A 25,396-nucleotide genomic window follows, 5' to 3' on the forward strand; every position below is an offset into this window, starting at 1 on the left:
ATGACAAGTGAGGTCAGCTTATGCCCTTCACTCTTTTTCAGCTAGCATTTAATTATAATTAATTATAATTATGAGAAGTCAACACCTGACTATTTGTGTTGTGGAGTATAAACAAATACAGCTTTGCACACAAAGACTGTTTGTGATTGAGGCTCATTGTGAGGGAATGCAAAATCCATTGTGTATTTGTTGGCTTTACTGCACAAAGAAGCAGACATTTCCCAAAACATATTCAGAACATCAGAAAATAACTGGTGTTAAGAAGGACTTGAAACAGCACTTTATTCTTATCCCTTCTGACTCTTTTTTTTCAAGTTTTCAGATACCCCAACAAACGAGTTTCACGGGCTGATATAAATGAAAATGCACACAATCAAGCAGAAATGACATTTGTGTTTGTGAAGACTGATATATGAAGATGAATGAATGAGGAATCGGGTGTGACACCTGCTGACCCACCTGTGCATAGTGCCCACTGCAGATAGCACCCTTCCAGTCAGGCACATCAATGCAGTCAGGGTGACGAAGCAGCCAGTTGTCTTCTTTAACCAGGAAAGCTCCGGGATACTCACTGACCGATCCATCAATATCATGGAAGATGGTCGTCTTGTCCCCGTCCATCTGCATTTTACTGAACCAGGGACCCGGCTCCCCAAAAAATACCCGAGATGTAATCTATAAGAGAGGGATGCATTAGTCTAGAGCCATTTACTGTGGCTTTCTGTGGTGCTACGCATCATTCACATTCAATATTCCAAATGTGTTCAGTGTTTCTTTATTTTCAACATTTAAAACATGGCTCTATATTTGAATATATTTGACATTTCGCTGAGAAATATCCAGAATTATTCAGTCAATCTGATAATCTACAAAAGTGGAACATACAGGACAATGGAACTGGAACACAGTTTTCAAATAACAAGAGCATTTTAAAATGCTTTTGTGTAAAGCTACAGTTGTCGGTTTTTCTTCCGAATGAAGCAAAGATTCAAGTTTGTAAAAACGTGTTAAACCAGTGTCTCTGGTTTTGTGTATTTCACACAGAAGTGGACTCACAGGTACATGGTCAAAGGTGATGCTGGTGACATTATTGTTGGGGCAGCTCTGCCACGAGTTGTTGAGCCTGAAGCCAAAGGCGCTGGTGTGCCTTCCGTTTAGTGCCGTGTATTTCCTAAATGTACAGTTCTGTACATTGATCGGCCCATCGTAGATCTGCATGCCTCGGATTGGAAAATCACTGCTCAAACACAGATGCACAAACGTCGTCATTGATGTTTGGCTCTACATACACGGGAACAGAAGCTTCAGAAAGTCACTGAACTGAAAAGAGACGCGCAACTACAGCACAATGTGTTTCTTTGAGACAAGCCTTCAAGGAGCTATCAAGGCAAGTTTTATTTTCATGTGCAGCAAAATGCATGGCTGTATGACACATGTAGTCAACATCATCAAAGATGTTGTGTGTTAGCTAACTACAAGAGAAAGTACTACACAAAAATAAAGAGTAACCAGCATGTCAGCAAGTCTTTGGTGAAACATGTTATTAACTGGCTCTGTGGGAGAACTTTAATCAGAATGTACTCTTTTGTTATACTAATTCTTGTTGTGTAGATTTTTTGAGGACGTTCTGTTATTAACTTGCATTTAAAAAGGATGCATCAAGTACACATTTTGATGAAAAAAAAAAGTCCACAAATGACTCCCCACTGTGGGTGTCACTAAAAAGCTTTTCTTTACAGCAGCTCTCAAGAAGTGGTCAGCAATGCAGAACATGAGAGCACAATAGTGTCAGAGAATGTTAGTCTGAACTGCAGATTAAGGCAGAAGTGGTTTCAATTGTATTCATTTTTCCAATAAAGGGATCTCTAATAATACCACTGGTGAGACGTTCTTTTTGTACACTGCCCAGGTGGCCAGAGCACGGGACTGATTTCTGAGCATACAAATCTGGCTCTCACACATGCCAGCCTCGATTAAACTGTTATTTGACACAGATTAAAAAAGTGCAGTCAAATAAGGTGTTAACTGCAATGGCCACACATACTTTGTTTTTGCAAAACAGGTTCTTACGAACCGAGTAGTTCCAGAGTCATTACTGACGCAGAAAAACTAGTCCATGCATCCATGCATTTGTTACTTTGAGTCGGGACTACTGCAAATTTTTATGATCCCTATAATTATCATGCAGTTAAAAGCTACCTGGAAAGCATTCAAATGCTGCTGCAATGGTACTGACTAGAATCACAAAGAGAGACCACTTTCTCGTGATTGGTTCCCTGTTAAATAGAAACATGGAATTAAAATACTTTTCAGAAATAAAGTCTTAAATGACACGGTTCCATCTTGAAGACCTCATATGTTATTATGATTTTAATACAGCATTATGCTCTGTGGGTGAAGGCTGAAGTCCTCAAAGTAAACACGGGAGGCTATCAGGACTTGCTAACGAGGAAATAGCTCCGTTTGGGTTCAGAAGACCGACAGACTCAAGTTTTCTCTCTCCCATAGTTTGTGTTTTTCCTCATTTGTCTTTACTCCTTCTTTTGTCTCGTCTTTTCCCTTCCCCTCCGCCCAGTCATAGCAGAAGGCTGCCTGGACCTGCTTCTGTACTCTCTTCTTGTTAAAAGGGAGTTCTTCCTCCCCACTGTCACCAAGTGCTTCATAAATGGTGTCATAATACAATTTGAAAAACATTGTAAAAAATGCAGTTGTGACCTTGTAATAAATAAAACTAATGTGAACAGAATATTATAAGCATAGTGAAGTAAATCAACCTTACCACGACATAGTGACAGTGTCAACATAAAAAACCACAATATCTGTGTTTTTAAAGCAATTATTAAATGTACATTTTGCTTTTCAAACAGAGGGTTTTTTTTATCAGTTGCTAAGAGTAAAAAAAGCTAAAAATAAAACTTCTGAAACACCACTATTGAGAAGAGAGTTTGTGAGCTTAAAAACAAAAATAAAATTAGCTGTAATCACCACTTACATGCCACGTGGCAGGGTCCTGTCAGTAAGGTCAGGACCCCCAGGGCCCCAAATCCTCTTGTCTGGGAAAGGCATACCATGATTGTCACTTTCACCCACAAAAAGTGAATTCTTCACCTGCTGATGAGAGCCGTCATCATCTGGAAATGTGCCTCCACTGCACACAGACATTGTGAGTAAAGTCAAGTAGTTAAAATCTGTTTTCTGTTGTTGATTATGTAAAGCTTAAACATCCAAGGCCCTGAAAATATACAATACAACATGCCAAAGCTAAAAAACAATGGAAAAGCACATCACTGTGATTTAAATGCGTGTCAGAAGCTACACACTAACATCTTGGTTACACTCTGCTGTTATAATTGCAGAGTTTATGCATCGGTTATTAAGCAATCCTTGTGCAGCACAGTAAGACTCCAGTAAGGCTCCAGCGCCCCCCGCAACCCTGAAAAGGATAAGCGGAAGCGAATGGATGGATGGATGGATGGTTCACAAAAGATGAAAAGAATAGTTGTTATTTATAACAAATTAAAATGTAACAGTGTGTGCTTTTCCAAACATTTTAGCTTAGCTGCTATATACAAGCTAACTGACAACCAAGGTAACATGTAGCAATATGTTCACCAGAAACAGAAGAAATCATTTGCAAGCAGCGTCTCTCAAGGGCACCTGCCTATCTACCATCTGCCTGTAGTTGTGGTCAGAAGTTTACATACACTCATGTCAGGGTCATTTTAGGATTTCTGGTTTGAATTGTTCCTTTTCAAGGGTTGAATGATCATAGAGCTGGATTCTAAGTATAGTTCACAAATTTCCAAGATGGCTGATGTTGGGGATTTGGGAAGGCCTTAATGTTAGCCTGCTTTATCCACTCCAAAACCAGTTTTGATGTATATTTAAAATCACTTTCCTGTTGAGCTTAAAAATGCTGAATTTGGAGCGGAAGCATCTCTCTTGGTCAGCACCCTCTCAGTCCATGGCAATGTAAACGTGCTTCACTGTAGACAGTGACGATAGTGTTCCTGCAGTTTCCAGCTCATTGCGAGCTTGAGCCCTTTTGGTTCCTGGGTTGTTCCTGAACATCCAAACCGATTTCCTCTCGTCTCTGGGTGACAGTTTGGGTCTTCTTACAGAGCCAGGCAAAGTTTTGACACACTGACACAACTGTACTCGTGTGCAGTTATTTGAACTGATGATCTCAGAATATGCAGTTGCTTAGAAATGGCTCCAAGAGAACTTTTCAATCAAACTTCTGTTGAGCTCTTAGACTTTCCTATTGTCCTGGGAAGAGAAACTACCAGCTGTTGTCAATCATATTCACTAATGAGGAGTTAATAAGCCTTGCAAACTTAAAAGACATTGTAGAACTTCAGCACGACTTGTTAGTTCCCTAATCCACACACGACTGTGTGGATTAGGGAACATCAACATTCAATTTAAACTTATGCACCCAATTCTTGGTGTTGTTTTTAAGTCTTTAATGTATGCTACACTATCATTCCACCCTTGAAAAAGAAAAGTTCAAAGACATAATTAAAAGCCTAAAATTACCCTGACATTCATGCCCATGATGCGTGGATGCAAACTTCTCACCACAGCTGTGAGTTATATAACCACAGGAAATTCTAGTATCCATTAAATGCTGTTAGCCCGGATGCCACTGTCCAGGTCAACCTGAAAAATATACTGCAAACACAACTTCAACTTCAGTACACTGCTGAAAAAGTATTTGCCTGACTCATTTCTAATTGGCTCTACCTTTAATTACTTTAATTTAAAACCATTACATAAGCTTTTGCCATGACTGATCTTTGCTACGGATCGTGGTAGGCAAAATGCCACTGCATAGGTATCCTGATCCATTTGTGAAGTGTTGGCTGGGTGTTGACTCTTCAAATTATTCCTATGAAGAATAACAATAATGGCACCAGCTAAGCTTCATATGCTTATCTTTATCAGTTAGAAAAACTTCTACATAATTTCCAGACATCATGATGATCAAAACTGGGCATAGATATCATCAAAGAGTCAAATCCTGCCAACACCTCTGAGTGTTTTGTGGTTGTTGTTCTTAGTCTTTGGTTAAGAGCTTTCTGATTTCTGTATTCTTGTAGTTATGTTTCTGTATTAAATATGGAGTTTCTTTTTAGGTTATATTTAAGTCTCAGGCTTCCCCGGGCCTTATAAACAGTACATTTCCACAAGGACTGATCAATGGTCATTGATCAATGGTCAATTTATGTGAAAAGTCTGAGGAGGGGGCCTAACGATACATCTTTCACCATCATACAATGCTGTGATTGCAGCCATTCCCCAAATCTCTGTGAATGGTACTAAGGTGGTGGTTTTCACATCTTAAGGTGTTTTCAATAAATTGCATGCTCAAAAAAAAGTTTTTGTCCTTTGTGGAGGGGGGGAGCTCCTAAGTTACTTCTCACTCTGCACCAGAGCACGCCTTTTCTAACAGGATCCTAAGGAGACTCCATATAAGGCATTTTCCAATTAGGCAGAGAGAGAGAAAGTGAGCAGGAGAACAATAAACGCATACAACAGCCCTTTTATTTCTAACATGATTTAGTAAAGGGGGAGTCTTACCTTGCTAAAGTGAGGCCAATGCCATTATCAGCAAATCTACCGAAAAAAGGAATACTATCATTAGAAGCACAGAAACACAGGAACAATGTGATGTTCCCATGGATACACACACACACACACACACACACACACACACACACACACACACACACACACACACACACACTAAGAGACTAAAGCAGATAGCAAGTTATTGTTAGATGGGAATGAACGTGCAGAAAAACACTTGCTTTGTTCGACATGCATCATTTTCAGTGACATTCACTTGCACTAGAAGTTGATCAACTTTACTTATTCACTTGTTTATTTTACTTGGGTGACAAGTAAAATAAACAAGTAAAATCACTCAGTGTGTGTATCACTCACTGGCAGTCATCTAACCACACATCCCCTCCTCTCAGCCAAGCTCCATGGTACTGGTTCTTATAGGCAGTGAAGTGATGGATGAGAGCTGGGACTCTAGGTTTGAACGGGTCAGAATCCTGATGGGGGCCATACCTAAACAACAGAAGGACATACAGTGCTAATATTTAACAATATTTTTCAAGGCTGCAAAGGAGCAATTTATATAAACTGTAATGTTGTAGCTTTTTAAATGGTCATTCATCCATCCATCCATTTTCTTTTGCTGGGGGCCGGGTTGCTTGGGCAGCTGCCACAGCATTGAAGCCCAGACGTCCCTCTCCCTAGCCACCTCCAACATCTTATCCGGGGGTATACACTGAGGTATTCCCAGGCCAGTTGAGAAATATAGTTTCTCCAACGTGTCCTGGGTCTGCCCTGGGGCCTCCTCCTGGTGGGACATGCCCAGAAGACCGAACTCAGGAGGCGCCCAAGCTGCATCGATGTGGAGGAGTAGCTCGTGACCATAGGTGAGGGTAGGGACATCGATCTGGTAAATCGAGAGCTTCATTTAAATACTCAACTCTCTCTTTACCAAGAGAGACCAGTGCAGCGCCCGCATCACTGCAGTTGCAGCAACAATCCGTCCGTCCGCTCCCCTGTCTCCGCACTTGTGAACATGACACTGAGACAGTAATTAGTCAGCCTTATTGCCGTCGATGTGGACCAAGCTCTCGCAATGCTTGTTCCAGGACTGAACGCTCATAGCAACAGCCCAGATACCCCATACTCCCAAAGCACCTCACACAGAATACCCAGAGGGATGTGGTCAAATATCCAAGTCCACAAATCACATGTAGACCAGTTAGGCCTACTCCCACCCACCATCAAATATTCTTGAGAAGATAAAGAGCTGGTCCAGTGTTTCATGACCAGGATGAAAAGTGTATTGTTCCTCCTGCATCCAAGCTTCGACTAATGGTAAGAGTCTTATTTCTAGCACCTTGGCGAAGACTTTGCCGGGGAGGATGAGGAGTGTGATCATCTTACAGTTGGAGCACACTCTCCGGTCCTACTTCTTCAACATGGAAACCACCACCCCAGTCTGCCAATCCAGAGGCACTGTCCAAGATCTCTATGTGACAGATCTCACCCCCAGTGATGGATGAGTCGTCCCACATGAGTCTCCAGGTGGAGCAACCTCGAGAACCCCACCTATGGACTCCAAGAATGCTGGGTAATTTAAACTATCATTCGGCACATAATTTTAATCCGCAAGAGTAAAAGAGCAGTTCAACAAACGGGATGGTAAGTAGTAAATGGACTGGTTCTTATACAGTGCTTTTCTATCTGAGCACTCAAAGCACTTTACACAACTTGTACATTCACCCATTTGCACAAGCACTTTTTTCTAAGTGCTTCCTGTCCAATAATCACATGCATTCATCGGAGAGCAACATGGGGTTAGTATCTTGCCCAAGGCATTTGGCATGCAGACTGGAGCAGACTGGGATCAAACCAGTCTTTGAGTAAATTAATAATTTTTAATTTTATTTATTTATTTTTACCAGATAGCCATATGTGTGCGACTAGTATCTTTTATTACTTGACAGCATCTTTATCTTATTAATGATTAATAACACAAAAACCTTCATTGCACTGACAGATCTACACTTTCTTTCTCCAGTAAAAAGTTTTTCTGCCCATTTAATTGGCCTGTGCACTGACAATATGAAAAAGAGCACACCCAGTGCTCACGAAAACATTAACAGGAAATGTCATCATTACAGACTAAACTCATCACACTGAATCACACTGGGTGGGATGTGATTTCTCATGCAGGGTGTTTGTTACAGGGTCTGACCTGGCTCCTATCAGAGACAGGAAGGGTCTCTTGTCCTTGTTGTTTGCCTGGGTCGTCTTAACTCCATTATCAAGGATCATTCCAGCCTAAAATAAAAAGACAATAGAAATTGTAAGTTTGTTTGCCTTGTATGTAGAATTTTTAAAAAGACATGGACTTTATTTATTTATGTGAGAGGTAAAGCCGTGTGCTTGGAGAGCAGATCGCTGTGTTCAAGGATTATTCAAAGATTATCACCATTATGAGACGAAACACACGAAGGAATCCAAGAACCCGACTGATGCAGAGCAGGAATAGACTTGAGACTAGCAAAAGGGCTTTTTCACAAAGTTTACACATCTAGGGACAGAGCAGTCAAGACCAGCTTTGTGATTTCCCACAACATTACAAAAACCAATAAGCCATTTACTGATTTAGAGTTTATCAAAGAGTATTTGGTGGTGCTCTAACATGCCTTGAAAAAAATGAAGGATTTGAAAACGCCCCTCTCCAGGTAAACCAAGATGGACTGTGGGCATTATGGGAAATCTGGAGCTTCAGTTTAAAAACAAAGTGGACAGTTTTCATGTTTTCCTACTTAGTCAAGGACCAGAGCAGCACGGTTACTCATCTTTATACAAAAGAGGTACCAGCAGAACTTTAAGTCGATGTTACAGGTGGATTTTTATTTGTCTCTCAAAGGCGAGAAGTTTCCACACATGAGCAGACATGTGAAGATGTTGGCTCTCTTTGGAGCTACCTTTATAAGCGAACAAGCATTCTCAGGGATGAAGTTTAACAAATCCAGGTGCAGATCCTGTCTCAGTGACGATGTCCACTGTCTCATGCATTTCCACCTCAGATGAACGTGACTTTAATCTGCTTTTTCAAGCCCAAAACAGACCAGATTTCTCTCAGTGAAAAAGAAAAAAGAACTTAAAAACTGCAGATGCAATTAAACTACAAGTAAAAAAGCAACATCTACATCTTTAAAATATTGCAAAAACAGTTTTAGAAATATTGATTAAACAGTGATAAAATGCTGGTACTACACCTATTTCACATTTTGCATAATTGTAATATCAACTCTTACCAGTAGCAGTTTATAAAGAGATCAAATTAATATTGAGAAGAATTGACAGGCCCCCTGGGTAAATTAATTGTTTAGCGCTGATTTAACAAATGGTTTGTGGTTAATTTTGCATGTAACTCTTGTCATTATTTGGAAAAATGTCAAAAGTATAATAAATAAAAATATATATACTGTCAACAAGTTTCCAACTGAAGGTACAATTTTTATTCAGCAAATGAATTTTGAGTTGAAACCACTACCTTCGTCCTGTTTCCCTCCCTTAGCTGCAGGAGAAATGCATGAATGTTATGAAACATTTTTATTGGCTTCTTCAAGCAATAAATCAGGCTCAGTAGCAGAAGACTTCTCCTTTGCACCCTTTTCCAGACACATGTTGAGCAGCCCAGCATCAGGTCGTAATTCGCAGTAAACCAGCAACAGCTGCTAGCTCGTATAATCCCTTTTAGTAAAAACTCTGTTAACTCTTTTGGCCCCAACATATTTCATAGGTTTTTTTAAAAAGCTGACCATTAACTTGACCTGCATTACTTTCCGTGGCATTTAATAATTGTAGATGTCAGGTGGCAGTGAAAACCCAAATGTTCCAAAAACCTGCAGTTGGATCTAAAAGGGAGTCTATAGGGATTCCCTTTCTAACCTTAAGGAACTGCAGGTTCTGGAACATTTGTGTTTTCGTTAAAACGCTCGACTTTATAGTAGAGTTAAAATATTTTATAGCATGCTACAAAAAACACTTTAGTCTTTCATTTCAACTGCATCTTTTCTTGTCCTCGTTTGTCCCTAGCTGACAGTCGACAGGGGAGGTCGTCAACGAAGCGAATACGTTGCCGTGGGTGCCGTAGGGTTTCCATCTTGGTCAGCGATCCACTTCCCGGCCTTGCGATCTTTGGCCTTGACCTTTGCTTGCTCCAGGGTTAGATGTCGTTTTTTAAGATCGTCATCAATTTGCTTGATCCAAGTCTTCTTGGGTGCGTCATGCTTGATTCTTCAGCGGGCGGAGAGGTGATGCAGCAGAAGTCGATATCGGAGGCGATGGTTGCTCATGCAACAGACGTGTCCAAACCAGATTGCAGTCGTTTCTTCTGGATCAGCTCTTCCATCGAGGGTTGCTGGTGACATTGACTACGTTTTGTGCTGTTGGTAAGATGGTCGAGGAGGGACACTCTGATAACCTGATGCAAACAGTGGAAGACCTCAAACTTGTTGAGGTCGTGCTTGAGGCTAGCAACTGCATAGTAAGTGACAACTCTAGGTTGTAACTTAGAAGTGTGCCTGCTGTGGCTGACAGGCAGCTGTAGCCTGCAGCTGTGTGCTGGGTTTGCCCACGTTTGTGTACTTGTTTCCTTTTGGAACAGTTTTCATTATTAACTCCTTTCTTAGCTTACTTCTTAGTTACACAGGTTTGTTAGCATCAGGATGATAAGTCTTAGCTCCTCAACATGCCACTGACTACATCCATATTTTTTATACACTCCAACGTGTCTAAAATGGTAAATGGCCTGTATTTATATAGCGCTTTACTAGTCCCTAAGGACCCCAACCAGTCATCCACACACTGGTGATGGCAGCTACGTTGTAGCCACAGTCACCCTGGGGCGCACTGACAGAGGCGAGGCTGCCGGACACTGGCGCCACCGGGCCCTCTGACCACCACCAGTAGGCAACGGGTGAAGTGTCTCGCCCAAGCACACAACCGAGACCGAGACTGTCCGAGCCGGGTTTGAACCGGCAACCTTCCGATTACAAGGCGAACGCCCAACTCTTGAGCCACAATTGCCCCATTAAAATATAATAAAACATCTCTTCCTGTTAATCAAGCCACTTGTATACCAGTGTCACCAGTGTCACCAGTGCCACTAGACTGCTCTTCATAAACTCTGCTAACCTTACCATGACATCATATAAATTTAGTGAGCAGCAGCAAATTGGGGATATACATGTGAGGGGCACAGAGATAAAAATCAATCAATAAATAAATGAAATCAATTTTACTTTATAAATTGTTTTAGACATTACATACAGGAAGAAAATAGGGATGAAGACTATAGAGTGAGAGCCGGGGTTTGAGTGTCATATTATCTCAAACAGTGACAAAGGTTTCTGTTGGACTGAAAAAGGTGACAGGCCTTTAGGTGAAGTGAGGTGTTATTTATAATTCCTTCTGTTTTATAACACTAGTTTATCAAGTTTCAAGGTGAAGCCTCAGCTGACTGATTCCTGTTTGCTTTGCTGAAGTAACATTACTGTTAACACTGTTGAGACTTGCTTTTGGTTGGCATGCATCTGTCTCTGCTGATATAAGACCAGTCATCATCACAGTCATGCCCCTAAAGCCTGAAAAGAGCTGCAGATTTTCAAATCAATCACCATAGATTTAGGAGGCAAGTAAAACTATGAAAAAATACAGTTACAGAGAACTGGGAAACATTTAAATAAAGGATAAATACACTGCATGAAATGTTCCCATATCTCACTTAACGAAGCTTTAAATCCAATCATCTGATAAGAAACATTTATTGAAACTTTCCTAAATCAAGCAAAGAATAACCCTACATGCTTCCCAATTTCTAATCCAGCCTTCTGTAGCATTTTCTTAAATAAAATAAAAAGTATCACAACAATAAAAGTATCCCAGTGTGCTGCTTCTAAACAAAGACACTGCCATTGTGTTGCTGTTGAACACTCAACCAGCAGCCCTGAAACAACCTTTTCTCTCACACCAACCTCACATGATTTATGCTCCTGTTAGGATGATCCAAATTAAAAGTGCAGAAGGGAACGAGAGAGTGAGATGGAACAGGAAAGAAATCACTGTAGGGCTTGAGAAAGTAAGGCAATAACAACAGCGCTTCCCTTTCAGTGGTGCCTCATAAATCTCTCTCTGCTCCAGCTGTGCTGTGTTAGGAGCCACAGGTAACTCCAAACTCGGTCCTATCTCACCACCAATCTCATTCCACTCATCTGGCTTGCTTTCCTCCGTTTCTGTTATCTTGACTTTTTCCAACTATCTCTCTTTTTTTCTAACAGTTTGACCATTTCTCAGTTCTTGCACAAAAGTGTGTTCACACTATCACTGTGACTAAGTTACCGGTCGCTGCAGATGGCCCCGCCCCTCCCTGAGCCTGGTTCTGCTGGAGGTTTCTTCCTGTTAAAAGGGAGTTTTTCCTTCCCACTGTTGCCAGAGTGCTTGCTAATAGGGGGTCATATGATTGTTGGGTTTTTAAGTGTTCATGTTTGGTGAGCTGTGAATTTAGCATTATCTGTGATATTGTTAGGGACTGTATTCTTTGAAATGTTCTACACGCACTTGTAAATGACAAGTGAAAGAAAATATTGCAAAGTAAGTTAACTATAGACTATATGACAATTAAAACTCTGGAACTCTGGTCTGTCCTGAAAGAACTGAATCATTCAGCATGGCTTACTGAGACTGCTTTCTGGGTCACAGGCAGGAGGATGGAGGAGTAGAAACAAATGAAGCTGACATTTTTATAGGATCAGCAATTTTCTTTCTTTAGTCTGATGTTCTTTATTATTCACCACATAAAACGTTACATCAAGTAGGCCCACAAAACACTGTTAAAGCTAGGGTAGGTATAAGTCCTAAGCCCAAAGCTCTTCTCCACTCTTACTTTGAAACACCAAATAAAATAAGCCTGTGCATGTGTCACAGGTTTGATTCAGAGGTGAGTGGGAGTTTGTCATTGTTTGTTTTTTTTACCATGGTGGAGTCTTAAGTAAGAAAACATTTTTCATAAATGGATTGGTTCTTATATAGTGGTTTTCTACTCTACTGGAGCACTCAAAGCACTTCCCATTCATACAAACAAGCTTTTTTCTATGCTTACTATCTAACATTTACACACATTTGTACTCTGATTGATGCATTGGAGAGTAACATGGCCTGGCCTGTATTTATATAGCGCTTTTCTAGTCCCTAAGGACCCCAACCAGTCATCCACACACTGGTGATGGCAGCTACGTTGTAGCCACAGCCACCCTGGGGCGCACTGACAGAGGCGAGGCTGCCGGACACTGGCGCCACCGAGCCCTCTGACCACCACCAGTAGGCAACGGTGGACACAACGAACGAGACTGTCCGAGCCGGGGCTCGAACCGGCAACCTTCCGATTACAAGGTGAACTCCCAACTCTTGAGCCACGATCACACCGTGGGGTTAGTATCTTGCCCAAAGATATTTGGCACGCAGACTAAAGCAGCTGGGGATCAAACTGCCAACTTTCTGATGACCTGCTGTATGTTTGACCATAATTAGCTACCCTGAACAATTCGGAACAAACGAATGAACAACAGTGTTTTCACACTTAGTGTAAATTACTGAGAGAGGTGTAACAAAAAGCTGATGTGTTGTTTGCTAGATTGAACTTTCAGTATACTTGTCGGGCAAAAACAAAATCCATGTTGCTACAAATTTTGGGGGGACAGGGTTTTGTATGATAAGGGATGGGAATTGATTCCATTATCGATATCGCTTATTCGTTTAATTCTCTATTGATTGTCATTGCGAAACCAATGAGAGCTATTGGCTCTGCTTTGATAATCAAACACCAAATGAGTCAAATGAAGAACACCTCATTTCAATTATCTGGATGGGTGAGGCCATAGGTTTTGCAAAACTGTGTATTTGGATTGTGAAGTGAGCCATTTAAGTACATAATAGTGGGAGTAAATAAAATAATCATCCAAGCAATCAGATCACCTGAAATCAGTGTCATGGTGCTGGGTCGCTGACCCAGTGTTTTGTGTTTGGCATTATGTTTATTATTATTAGCTCATCTGATGTTTAATTTCTTCATGGTTATCTTTATTAGTATGTAGGTTTCATTCTCAGGGTTTCCAGTTCTGGGTTTATTTCCTGTGTCGTTCTCCTGGTGCTTTGTTCGTGTCCCTGACTTTGTCTTTAAAGGTCTGTGTCTGTTATCGCTGTGTCAGCTTGTGTCTTCCTGTCGTCTTGTGAATTAGGATCAGCTGTGCTTCCCTCCTGTGTGTCATTACCTGATTACCTTGTGTGTGCGTATATAGTTGGTGTCGGTCTGTCTGTGTAACTCTGTGTATTTCCGTGTCTCTTTTCCCGACATTCTCCGTGCCGTTTTCCTGTGTTTGTATGATTTCAGGTTTGTTCTCTAGTTTTCCTCAGTTTAGGTTATCGCTTAATTTTGTCCTCACTTCTGTTCATTGTCACTCACTGTAAATAAACTCACTCGCATCACCGCCGTTGTCTGATACTTTGGTCCTCCTTCACAACACCACACGACTGCTGCCCCAGCCGTGACACAGAGTTGGTTTCTACTTTCCCCTTTTTTAATATTGGTTATAATCTTATTGTAGACTGATGAACACTTACGTCTTTAAGAATCCTTTTATAGATTTTATCCTTTCCCAGATTTGTGGAAGTTGTTGTGATAGAGGCACAGTTTACATGGTCATGGAAAGAAAAGACTTTGCCAGTACCCAGTAACTTCAACCTTATCTCCAAGCAGAAGACTGAACTTCTTTTCGTTAGCTCACTTCCTGCTTGCTCTTTCCAACAGTAAATAACTGATTACTTAATGTGTTGAACAAGTAGAGACAAATTCCAACTTTTTATTCATTTTTTAGTCAAATTCCCTATCACAGCTTTCTTTATCTCCCCACAGCAGTTCATCCTCAGACTCACCCTGAAGTTGGAATGGGCTCTGTTGTTGGTGAACTGGCCCATAGGTGTGTGCTCTGTATATCCAGGGGAGTATGACCCATTTGAGGGGCCTGTCGCATTATGGTGGAAAATGAACCAGAAGCCTGTTTCCTGAGGGTTTACACACAAATAGACATGTAGTTACAAACAGAGCTGTTAGGATAAAATGTTTTAGTTTACAGTAACTACTTTATCTGTAAAACAAAAACTATCTGTATTTCTGTTCATACACAAACATGTGCAGACTCCTATACATAAACATAACCACAGAATCAGTTTTGCACTTTGCATGTCAGCCTCTGTTTTGCTATTGTTCTTTACAAGTGTGTAAATGAGAAAAGTTCTTATACTGGTGAGGATAATTGACACTTCCTCCCAATGGATCCTGGTGAAATCCTCAAAGTAAGATCATAATTGGCACTCTATCATAGTGAAAGTATGGCAGGGCGTCTGTTGTCTGCTTGTTCCAGACGGTGATAGAAGTATACAGCCATTAATCTGACCTGGCAATGTGGTAATGAGAAAGAGCTCCACCTGGAGAAACAGGGGATATAGGAGGGGTGGGGAAGGGTTGAGAGATGAGAAAGTGACAACTCACCTCCGAGCCTGCAGCCGCACAGTTGATGAGGTTGTTATTAGGGTTGGCAATCCAGAATGTGGAAGTTGCACTATAGAAGAAGATTGTTGTAAAAGAAAAAAAATGTTGGATTTCACATAAATAGTTTAAATCAGTAATGCAGAGGAGAAGAAGGAGAGAAAATAGCTTCTAAATTGTCAGAGTGCTGTATGTGCAAAAATGGACATAATTTACGTCTATGTCTGGATCTGAAATCAGTCCTGCAGGGTGCTAGAACAAGAAGGAAACTCTACACGAGTAAGGACGTATGTTCTGTTCCCAAAATGAGGGAAACTGTCCAAATGTCACTACAGTACACATTTTCTAATGAACTTGGAAAGAAAAGCGTCTGGACTTCTTTAAGTTGCTTGAAGACGTTTCACCTCTCATCCGAGAAGCTTCTTCAGATCGAAGGTCAAATGGTGGAGTGGTTGGGGTTCCCATTTGCCTGTGGGATCCCTAGGTACTTCTAGCTGTGCTCGATGTCTGCAATGTTGCCTTCTGGTAGTTGGATGTGCTCAATTCTGTACTACCCTCCTTCCCTTTGTTACCATCTGACTACACTTCTTCGATCTGAACAACATTCCGATGTCCTTGCTGTAGATCCTGGTGGTGTGGATCCGTGAATCGATGTATCGTTCATGCCTGACATACAACTTGATATCATACATGTGCTTCATTAGTGCTCCATTCTGTAGTCAGTATCTGCAGCCAGTCTTGTCAGTGATCTCACTGAGGGGGTTCAGGCCTATGCATAATAGTAGTGGGGGCAGAGGACTTCCTTGGTAGATCCCGCATTTGATGGTGACTTGTGCTATGGGCTTGAAGTTGGCCTCTAGTGTTGTCTGCCCTATGCACACTGAGTTCCTGAAGAAGGCTCTCAGGGTCCTGTTGATCTTGTATAGTTCTAGGCATTCCAGGATCTAGGTGTGGGGCAAGTTATGAGTCCAGACAGTGCACAGTCTGGTGGGCCTGGTCTTACAGTCTTAGATGACTGTTCTGTCTACCAGTAGCTGGTGTTTTGCTCCTATGGTATTCATACTAATTCCTGTTCAGGGACATTTCAGTGGTCTGCTCTAAGGTCCACCAGCCACTGAGCATTGGCGTTATGTGTTGCATCCTTCTGCCATATGCTCTTCCTGTTGTAGGCTTGAGATGGAGTTAGCCTAGCCTTGGTGGTGCTGTTCCACTAAGAGTAGACCTTGGATGGTTCTGTCGAGAACAGCTGATTTATTCTCCTGTCCTCTATTTCTCTCGCTCATTGTTAGTATGGTGGGTCCTAGGGACCCTTACTGGATGCAGATGCCCCAGTTGGGATTCGAACCCACAACTCTCATAAGATGGAAATGGCTCCAGAACAGCATCAGCATGAAGTAGGTGAAGGAGGAATAATAGATGCATTAAACATACATTACATTTACAGGGTTCTCCTTTTGTCCAGTAGTTCATTATCCGTGCTCTACCTTTCCACCAAGTTTCATGGTGTACAAATTGTACTGATCACAGACCTCCACCTCTGCTTTTGCCTTTTGCAGAAGAACAGAGTGTGTTTGCTTTCTTTCACAGTTCTCAACTTGACCTATCTGTTAACATCTCCTCTCCATTATGCAGCCTTAACAATGATTTACGCTTGTCAACTCATTACCCCCTGCTGCAGCTCAATTGAGGTGAGAACGATATTAGCTCAATGTAATCAACGTCTCAACCAGTCCCAATCAAGGCTTAGCCCCCCTCCAGCCTGCTTGATGTGATTTCTGTCACAAGTGATGGGAGGGAGGAAGGTCTGAGAGCTGAGCTAAAAGTCACCATGCTCAATTGTGTGACAATGATGTGACTTGCACAGCTCTATTATGGGAATTTGTAGTTAGTCTTAAAATCTTAAAAGGATGAATACAACAACAGTGCAATGCAAAAGAATCATTTACATAAGAAGTCTGCAAAAAACCCAAAACACTTTTACTGTAGGCATGGTAACATGATTCAAGGGAGCGCAAACTATATTCTTCAACCACGTTAGCTTCTATCAAGGGAAATCATGTCCAGGTTTAATGGCAAAACTGGGATTTTTTTCAAATTATTATGGTTATAATTAATAACACACATTGACAGTGCATTAATAACATCACCAAATTACTGAAAAACATTATCACTTCCCACTAGTGCTGGTGCTTATTTTACCATAGAGCAGAGTTAAGAAGAAAGTCACCTCAGTCACGCTGAAAATAGTAGTAAACAAATGAATGAGATATTAAAGTGTGCATTTAGTGGAGCACTCTATTGGCTCAGGCAGACCTAAAGTTACTTTAACAGGACACCAAACCAACTTTCTAGCATGTCATCATGTTCCTGACTTGGTGCAAAGTAACCACTTTCTCAATGAGTGTGAATTTCAGCCTTATCCACAAACATTAGTGGAGCTACTTTTCTTCAAACTCTATGTTGAAGCTATTCTAAACAAAAGGAAAGAGTAAATATATCTGCAGGAGAAAAAGTGAAGCATAGAAAGACCATGACCATAAAATGAGGAAACACTACATGTGAGAACGGACAAAAGTTACTAACATGCAATAGTGGCTTTACTATTCAGTCGTGTCAGCTCTATGGATATCCACTGGAACCATCTGAAAGCCCACAACACTGGCTGTTACCCAGTGACTGAGTCATCACACAATAGTAGCTTATTCATCAGCTTGCACACTCCTGTTTCTGTCTAATAGCCCCACTATAATATATGTTTATCTTTTTATTGTAGAATTAAGCTTTCAGTTCGGGGTTTCATTTTTGGCCACACTCTTACTTCAAAGAGGGAAGTGGATTTCAACTCACCTCTGTCAAGACTGTAAGTGACTCACTGCCTGTCAGTGCATTGTTGAACAATATCTTACTACTTGCAAAGAATGTTTTGTTAAGTTTTATATGCAATATATACACAAGTTGTTTTTTAAAATAATTTACCCATTAATCATACATCAAATAACTGAAGTATAAACAAAATGCAATTTTTAAATAGCGACGTAACAAAGGGAAAAATCCAAACCTACCCCTCTATAAAAACCAATTATTCCCTCAACCTAATAACTTATTGTGCCATCGTTATCGTTGAAATAATCAGGCAGTTTCAATAACTGGCAATGAGTCTTTCACTTCACTTATATGCAGAATTGCTCCAACTGAAAGGGTTTTTCAGCATGAATGGCCTCTTTAAAGCCACGTCAAAGCATCTCAGTATTTACATGGCAGGACTGTTAAATATGAATATCAACAGAAGATGACAAGATAAGACAGAAAGGCAAAAGACACATGCAAGACTCGACGTATATCTAATAACTCAGATCATTTTTTTGTGTTGTTACTTTCTTGAATTTCTTGAAATTCAGCATTTGCACCGTGTTAAGGTTGCTGCCTGTTTTATCCTTAACTATTAACTGATGAAGGTCTCGTATCAAAACTAAGCAAATAAAAATAGTCACTGTGTGGGAGTCAGCAGTAGAACACTGAAATATATCCATACAATGTAGAGGTAGAAATAAACACCTTAGTAGAAAAATGTAATTGCTTTTCATTCACTCATGTGTGTTGATGCTAAAACAGGTCTGCTGGGAATTAAAAAATCAAAAAACCAAAAAAGGAAGCTTGAAGCATCTTCACTGATGCTTATATAACCAAGTGCCATGTCTTACTGTTTAATCTGAAGGGCATGATTTGGATGAATGATTTTGCCCGATGCATACTCACACTCATGCACATAAAAACACACATGCTCAAAAACAGTGAAAGCACTTGAGCCCTAAATGACTGTTTTAAGTAACTGTTTTCATCCCCGTCATGCAGAGACAGTGTGGTGAGATAGAAAGTCATGTGACCTGGACTAAACTGCTATGTATTCTGAGTGGGTCTACCTTACAATATAAAGCACCTTGTTGTGATTTGGCACTGTATAAATACAATTGCGTTGAATTGATGATGAACAGAGTCTACATTCAAAAACCGTAATGTCTCTGTTTTGTTCATAATGGAAATGAAGTGATGTGAAGACATGCTGCTTGCATTTTTATAGTCCAACATCTGGTCATAATTTTACTAAAATACCTAATAATGGATGGATGGATAGCTGCTACTTAATATTTATCATCTCTGGAGGTTTATGCATCATTGTTTGACACACACAAACCAGCTCAGCACTGTGGCACCAGCACAGTTGTTACCTGTAAATGTGGTATCACATCTAAAGTGCTTTACAAAATAAGTGATTCTGGATTCTCCAGTGCAGCAGTGGAGCATCTGTCCTCGTTTTTGTACAAACACGTCACATCTAACAATGAGCCCCTTGGACTGCTCTTCAGTTTTAGTTTCAGTTGGTTCAGTCGTTACTCAGCCAACACAAGATGCAGCTAGTAACTGCAACCAACCAACCAACCAAATGAATTACATCACAAGATGGTGGCACACTTGTTAAAAAACTAAATACTGAAACTTCTTTTTAGAACAGGTGTCATGAACAATGACCTTTTAAAAAAAGAAGACAGTGTAGGCACTGTAAGTAGACAGTTACAACTAAACAAGAGAGTCTAAAAAATCTATTTAAAACATGTCGTTTATGTGCAATCAAACTTTCTTTGTGTACCTGCAATCTTGACGTGGATTGGGCACGTATCCTGGATATGCTCCATCAGTGATGTCACGACACATTTTGCTATCTCTGTCTGAAGGCAGCAGGGTCCCTGCTCGAACCATCAGACCCAAACAGTGCTCAAATGTATTCCTTTCTTCTGGACCATCCTCCGTGAAGAAACAGTGGCCTAGTGTGTCATATCCCACCACATCCTTTACCTGGGAGGCAACACAGTACATTACTGATTGTAGAGTAGGTCACCATAGTGCATGGGGTCCATTTCAAATCTAACTGTAGAAAAAAATGTTTATAACAAAAGTGTGAACTTTCTAAAGTGTAATTGCTCATCAGAAGCTCCATTATTTATCAAATGCGTTTCTTTTGTGGCTTAGGAAGCAAATTCTTGCACCAAATTTAACCCAACTTCAGCTTTGAATTCTAGTCAACAAAAATGGTTTAGTGCAGTGGTTCCCAAACTTTTTCATGTTTACGTGAGATGAGTTGCAGAATGATGACAAAATACTGTTAATCTGACTGTCTGCAGGTTTTACACGCAGTTGCTGTCCCTCCACTTACAAAGGCAGAGGCGTCACGGTGTAATAATGTTCAACATTGCCTGCCTGATGTTATTTGTATCTCACTGTAACTTTACTGTATAAAGAGCTCACATCTCCAACATGTCAGGAGTAGTTAGTCATTATGAGAAGTGTTTGTGAACTAAAAATCAAGAATGTGGGATCCTGTTTGTCCGTGATTTAAACAGCAGCGCTGCTCCCGATGCAGGGAAAACCAACCCTGCAGGGAGACCTACCTCAGCACCTGTGCAGCTGAAGCCAAAGGGCAGATTTGCTTCACCAGATTTTCTAGTCTTTGTCTTAGAATGAAGTTGGTTTGGAAACATATTCAGCGACGCTTCATCTCCTGCTTTGCGTTTGGGCGGGCGCCTCGTCAAAAAACCTGTCCATGATGCTAGCAGTGTCCAAGCGTTCTTTTATTTTTTTCCCCCCTTTTTATACCGAGCCCCCCCTGCAATGGCTCTGCGGCCCCCTAGTGGGGCGGGCCCCACACTTTGGGAAGCTCCGGTTTAGCGGATAAATGCAAACTGATAAGTGGATGAAGTTAGGTTGAATTTGTGCTTGTTATTCGCTTTCCCTTTTCAGCCAAATTTAGGATACATCAGTTTAAAGTCTGTGAAAGGCTGAACAAATGTAGCCAGACAGAAACACGCATGGGCAGCCAGTGCAGGACAGAGTAGCACTAATGCTACACAAGCGACAGCAGGGAATCTTGGAATATGATGACCAAAGAAGCAACAGTCGTGCACTTGTCTTTAATAGCTTGAATCCCCCTATTATCCATGTCACACAGTGCCCAATCTCCTGCGTTTTAATTCATACATTTCATATATTTGTAGATGTATATTTCATATACATCTTCATACAAACTGTTTCTTTAAGAGATTTAAAATTATATACCTGTCACTATAATAATGATTTTATGAGACATTACTGGAGACTAAAAAGAATATAAAACCCTTTAAATGAGGTCATCGTATCTGCCTTAGTAAGAGTCACCAACACCAATAAGTACGGCGCTATACGAATACAAAAACACTCTCCCTAACATTACCAGGTTGCTTCTGAGCCAGTGAAGGTTAAGAGCTGCAATAATGACTCTTAACAATAAATTACACATTTTTATGTATGCGTTCTTATATATGCATTAATACATACAAAAAATACAGAAATAAATTATACAACTTCCTAACTGACCATCAGTCCATTGGAGCCGTGGATAGTGACGCAGCGGGAGAAAGAGTGGTGAATGGATAAATCGCTGACAGACGTTGGAGGGTCATAGCCTCCCCTCTCATCCACATCTCCATTCATGTGAAAATGGACAGGATAGTGTCCCATGGTCTGCTGGCCCATGTGCTGCAGCTCCATCCCAGATATGTGGACTGCCCTAAAACCATGCTCCACCTGGTGATGACAGTGGACACATTTCAGTCAGAGAGCTCCAGTTACAAGCAAAAAAACAAAAGTACATGAAAAGCAGGACTAGCAACACTAGTGTCAGATTTAGATTTTTAAATCATTATTTTATGTTTTTTTATTCTAATGTTCAATTTCTTTGTTTTGCACATAGACTGTAAATAAAAGATGGACGTAGCTGCCAGTGTTGGGTGTAATTTATTTCTTTGTACTTTTTTACTGTGATCACATGACATTGTTGATTAACGCAATAATGGGACTTCAGTTTGTTCATGTGAATCAGGGCTCTTAAACTTGCGGCCCAGGGGCCACTTGCATTAACATATTAATGTTGAGAAATATAGTGCAATTTGTCCCTTGAAGTGACTTTTTTGTTGTTTGTTGTTGAGTGTAATGTTAGGATAAGTTCTTTAAAAAGCAAAAAATGATTTAGCATGACGGCGATATGAGCAGAGCGCACAAACATGTTGAGGCTGAGTTCAGTGAGCGAGTCAAAAACTAAAGTGAACACTTAGGTCTTCATTTTCATTTTGTTAAATACAAACAAAACGATAGCAGAAGTGCTGCCACGTGTCTGGCCACAAAGAGAGGACCGATGTGTTTATGTGGTAGTTCAATGTAAGGCTTCAGTTAAGAGTGAGGGAAAAAATGTTCACGTTTGCGGTTTTGTCTTGTTATACAATATTTGAAATTTAAAAAAACAAACAAAATGCTACATTTTAGGAAATATTTCTCAGTGTTTTCATGTTAGTTTTTTGCATTACTTGAACACTACAGTGGCTCTCACATGAGATGACAGTGGCAGCAGGGGCCCACAGCTCATTTTAGTTTGAGACCTCTGATGGAGAGTCCTCGTCACACACTAAGCTCACTAAGTGAGCACGGCTACAATCAGCTGATTTCCGTGCATGTGTGGGAGGTAGAAAGTGGTACAGAGATGCAGATTTTGAGTAGCGGGTATAGACATGACTTTTTTTCAAGTGCAGAGAAGGACAAGAGTGAGACGGTAAAGTGGGAGATACTGAATTACTTTTAAAAGTAACGAGTGATGTGTAATACGTGACTCTTCCTGAGTAATGACCCCAACACTTGTAATCACTATTACAACAGCCATTGTTCAGTGAAAACTTTAAATCAATGTAACAAAACTGGAACAAGACAAATCCCCGACTCCCGCGTTGAAATACGCATGTCTGCAAGCATCTTCACAGCCTGGTAGATAACAAAACACAAACAAACAAACCACAAGTCGACACCATGCATCGTTTTCTTCCAGGTAACATGTTTGTATTAATTAGTCACACTTTTGGATCCTGATAAGTCCTGAAATTTGGCAGGTTGACATCAGTGTCTGCTAGGCCTCACCTCTGCTAATTCGAGTCACCACATTTGTTTCCACTTCACTGAAGTATTTTTAAAGGAGTTATATGATCAATGACATAACTTGCTATTAAAGCAGCAACAATACTACTACGAGAGAGGAACAGAACAGGACGTTAAAATAATGAAAACACTGAAATTTGGACAAATAAAAGACGAAGTTACAGACAGGTATGGGTTGATGTGGAGAACGAAGCAGGATGGCAGATGCCAGGAGACTCTGTGACGCCAAGCAGCTATGTCCCAAAAAACCCAGAGAATCCTGAGAACCAACACTTCTTGCAGTCACACTGGTTTTCATTACATCATAGTGTTTGTGAAAAGGCTAAAAAATGAAAGAAATATCACCCGGATCACAGTCAGCGACATTCAGCTTGCGACCAGCTAATAATTCTGGAGATGGGAGGTTTTCACACGACAGGACTTGTCCTGAGGCATTTAGTGTTTCTCACCCTCTGTGTGTGTGTGCTCATGTGTGTGTTATGCTATTTCATGCTCTACACACACCCATGCATGAGAAATATGTGACATGAGGCTGTGATGGAAATTTATAATGGAATATGATAGCTTGCCCTGGGGAAAGGGAGGTATTGAGGCAGCAGGAAGACAACCACACACTCCCCCCTCTCCTTCCTGCATCAGTGTCTCTGTTGCCTTTTTCTGATGATAGGGTGCACGAGGCTGACAGAAAGAAGGACGTTTCAGTGATGAACACATACAGAGGCCCGAGAGTCTTAATGAGCCTTAAACTAAATTAAGATTTTAGATGTTAATGTGGATTATTTGCTGTAGTGGTGCATTAACGTGCAGGAAGTCAGAAGAAACAAAAGACTAGCTTCAGTATAACAACGATGCTCAAAAATGTGTTTTTTAAAGGATCTTTTTAACTTATTGCCTTTAATATGCTCTAAACACACATTCCTACCAAAGCAGCAACATTTCTATTGTTTAAAATATTTTAAATGTATAATACATATTACACCTATAATGTGCAAAGCACTCTGGGTGCAATTCAGAGCTGCTATTTCTAATGACCCAGAGTTTTAGTGTAAAAACATACTTTGAGTGCCACCGAGCTGCATTTAGTTGTGATTTCTGGCAGAGAGAAAAAGTGTCGGCTGTGAAGGCTACGCAGAAAAAATGACAGAGCAGGAGCACGACTTTTGAAAAGTCAGCGTCCAAAAGAGCTGCTGCTGTGTCCTTTTCACTTTTCTCCCAATTTATTTGACGCATTTAAAAGAGCTCAAAAACAGTGCAGGTTACAAACAGTGACAATTACCAGATCCTGCACTTGTGTAGAAAATGATCATCACTGATTATCGCTGTGCGGTTCCTGAGCAGAGCTCATTAGTGAATAGACTGATTCTTCTGTAGGCTTTTCACAGTGCTTCATACAACATGCCTTTTTACAGCCACTTCTTCTATGCTTAAGCTCTTTCTAGCTACCATTCACACACATTCATGGATGCATCGGAGAGCAACTTGGGGTTAGTGTCTTGCCCAAGGATGTTTGGCATGCAGAATGGACCAGATGGGGATTGAACCACCAACCTTCTAATTCATAGATGACCTGCACTACCTTCTGCCCTTGGGAAGATGGATCTAGGATTAAGACTGGTTCTTAATTACGCAGAGCATGCTCTGATGCACCTGTAACATTTGCTTGAGTGCAGATGTTCAAACAGCTGGTGAGACGAGTCCTTTAGGATGCAGTGTACTTTCTGCAGGCAGTGTAATATGCACATGTCTTCAAGGGCAGGCAGCTGTGTGTTGTTTATCTTTTGTGAAGGTTTATGACTCTGCAGTGTTCTTATCTGCTGCAGAGTTGTTTCCATATCATGTCAGCATGTCATGAGTGAGGATGCTTTGAATGGTGCAGCAGTACAAAAACACCAGAAGGCTTTAAGCCACTCAGGGTGCACAGGAAGTGCAGACTGTTTTAGAGGGACACAGTGTCCATGTGAGGTCTTCTGTGATGTGTGTACCCAGAAACCTGAAACAAGAGACTCTCCACATTGTTGGTGTTCAGAGCCAGATTATTATGACTCTGAACATAGAAGATAAAATAACCTCTTGTCTGTATGCACACTCATCTCCATTAGATGATCCGTCCTGTGTTTTCTTTAAATGTAATGAAGCTGTTATGAGATGATCAACAGTCATATGTGTACTGAGAACAGAAAGGGCTCAAAAACAGTATGATGGAGCTCCTCCCCCAAGTAAGAGTTTGGAGGAGCA

At 40.8% G+C, this 25,396-nt stretch overlaps 1 protein-coding gene across 4 annotated transcripts in view; it reads right to left on the reverse strand.

The window, feature by feature from the left end:
- The window catches only part of LOC102298511 (cell migration inducing hyaluronidase 1), a 134,877-nt gene that overhangs the window by 15,601 nt on the left and 93,880 nt on the right, over nt 1-25,396 (reverse strand). For all 4 annotated transcript variants that reach the window (XM_005947796.2, XM_005947797.2, XM_042214328.1 and 1 more), the window contains exons 13-22: nt 21,557-21,766; nt 19,797-20,002; nt 15,155-15,224; nt 14,539-14,667; nt 7,790-7,875; nt 5,950-6,081; nt 5,584-5,619; nt 2,993-3,148; nt 1,057-1,237; nt 460-675 (exon numbers count right to left, since the gene is read on the reverse strand). In XM_005947796.2, coding sequence (XP_005947858.1) covers nt 460-675; nt 1,057-1,237; nt 2,993-3,148; nt 5,584-5,619; nt 5,950-6,081; nt 7,790-7,875; nt 14,539-14,667; nt 15,155-15,224; nt 19,797-20,002; nt 21,557-21,766 — 1,422 coding nt within the window. The remainder of the gene's footprint in view (nt 1-459; nt 676-1,056; nt 1,238-2,992; nt 3,149-5,583; nt 5,620-5,949; nt 6,082-7,789; nt 7,876-14,538; nt 14,668-15,154; nt 15,225-19,796; nt 20,003-21,556; nt 21,767-25,396) is intronic.

This window comes from Haplochromis burtoni, unplaced genomic scaffold (assembly GCF_018398535.1).
Source record: "Haplochromis burtoni strain Fernald_Lab_line unplaced genomic scaffold, NCSU_Asbu1 Contig_549, whole genome shotgun sequence".
Lineage (NCBI taxonomy): Eukaryota > Metazoa > Chordata > Actinopteri > Cichliformes > Cichlidae > Haplochromis > Haplochromis burtoni.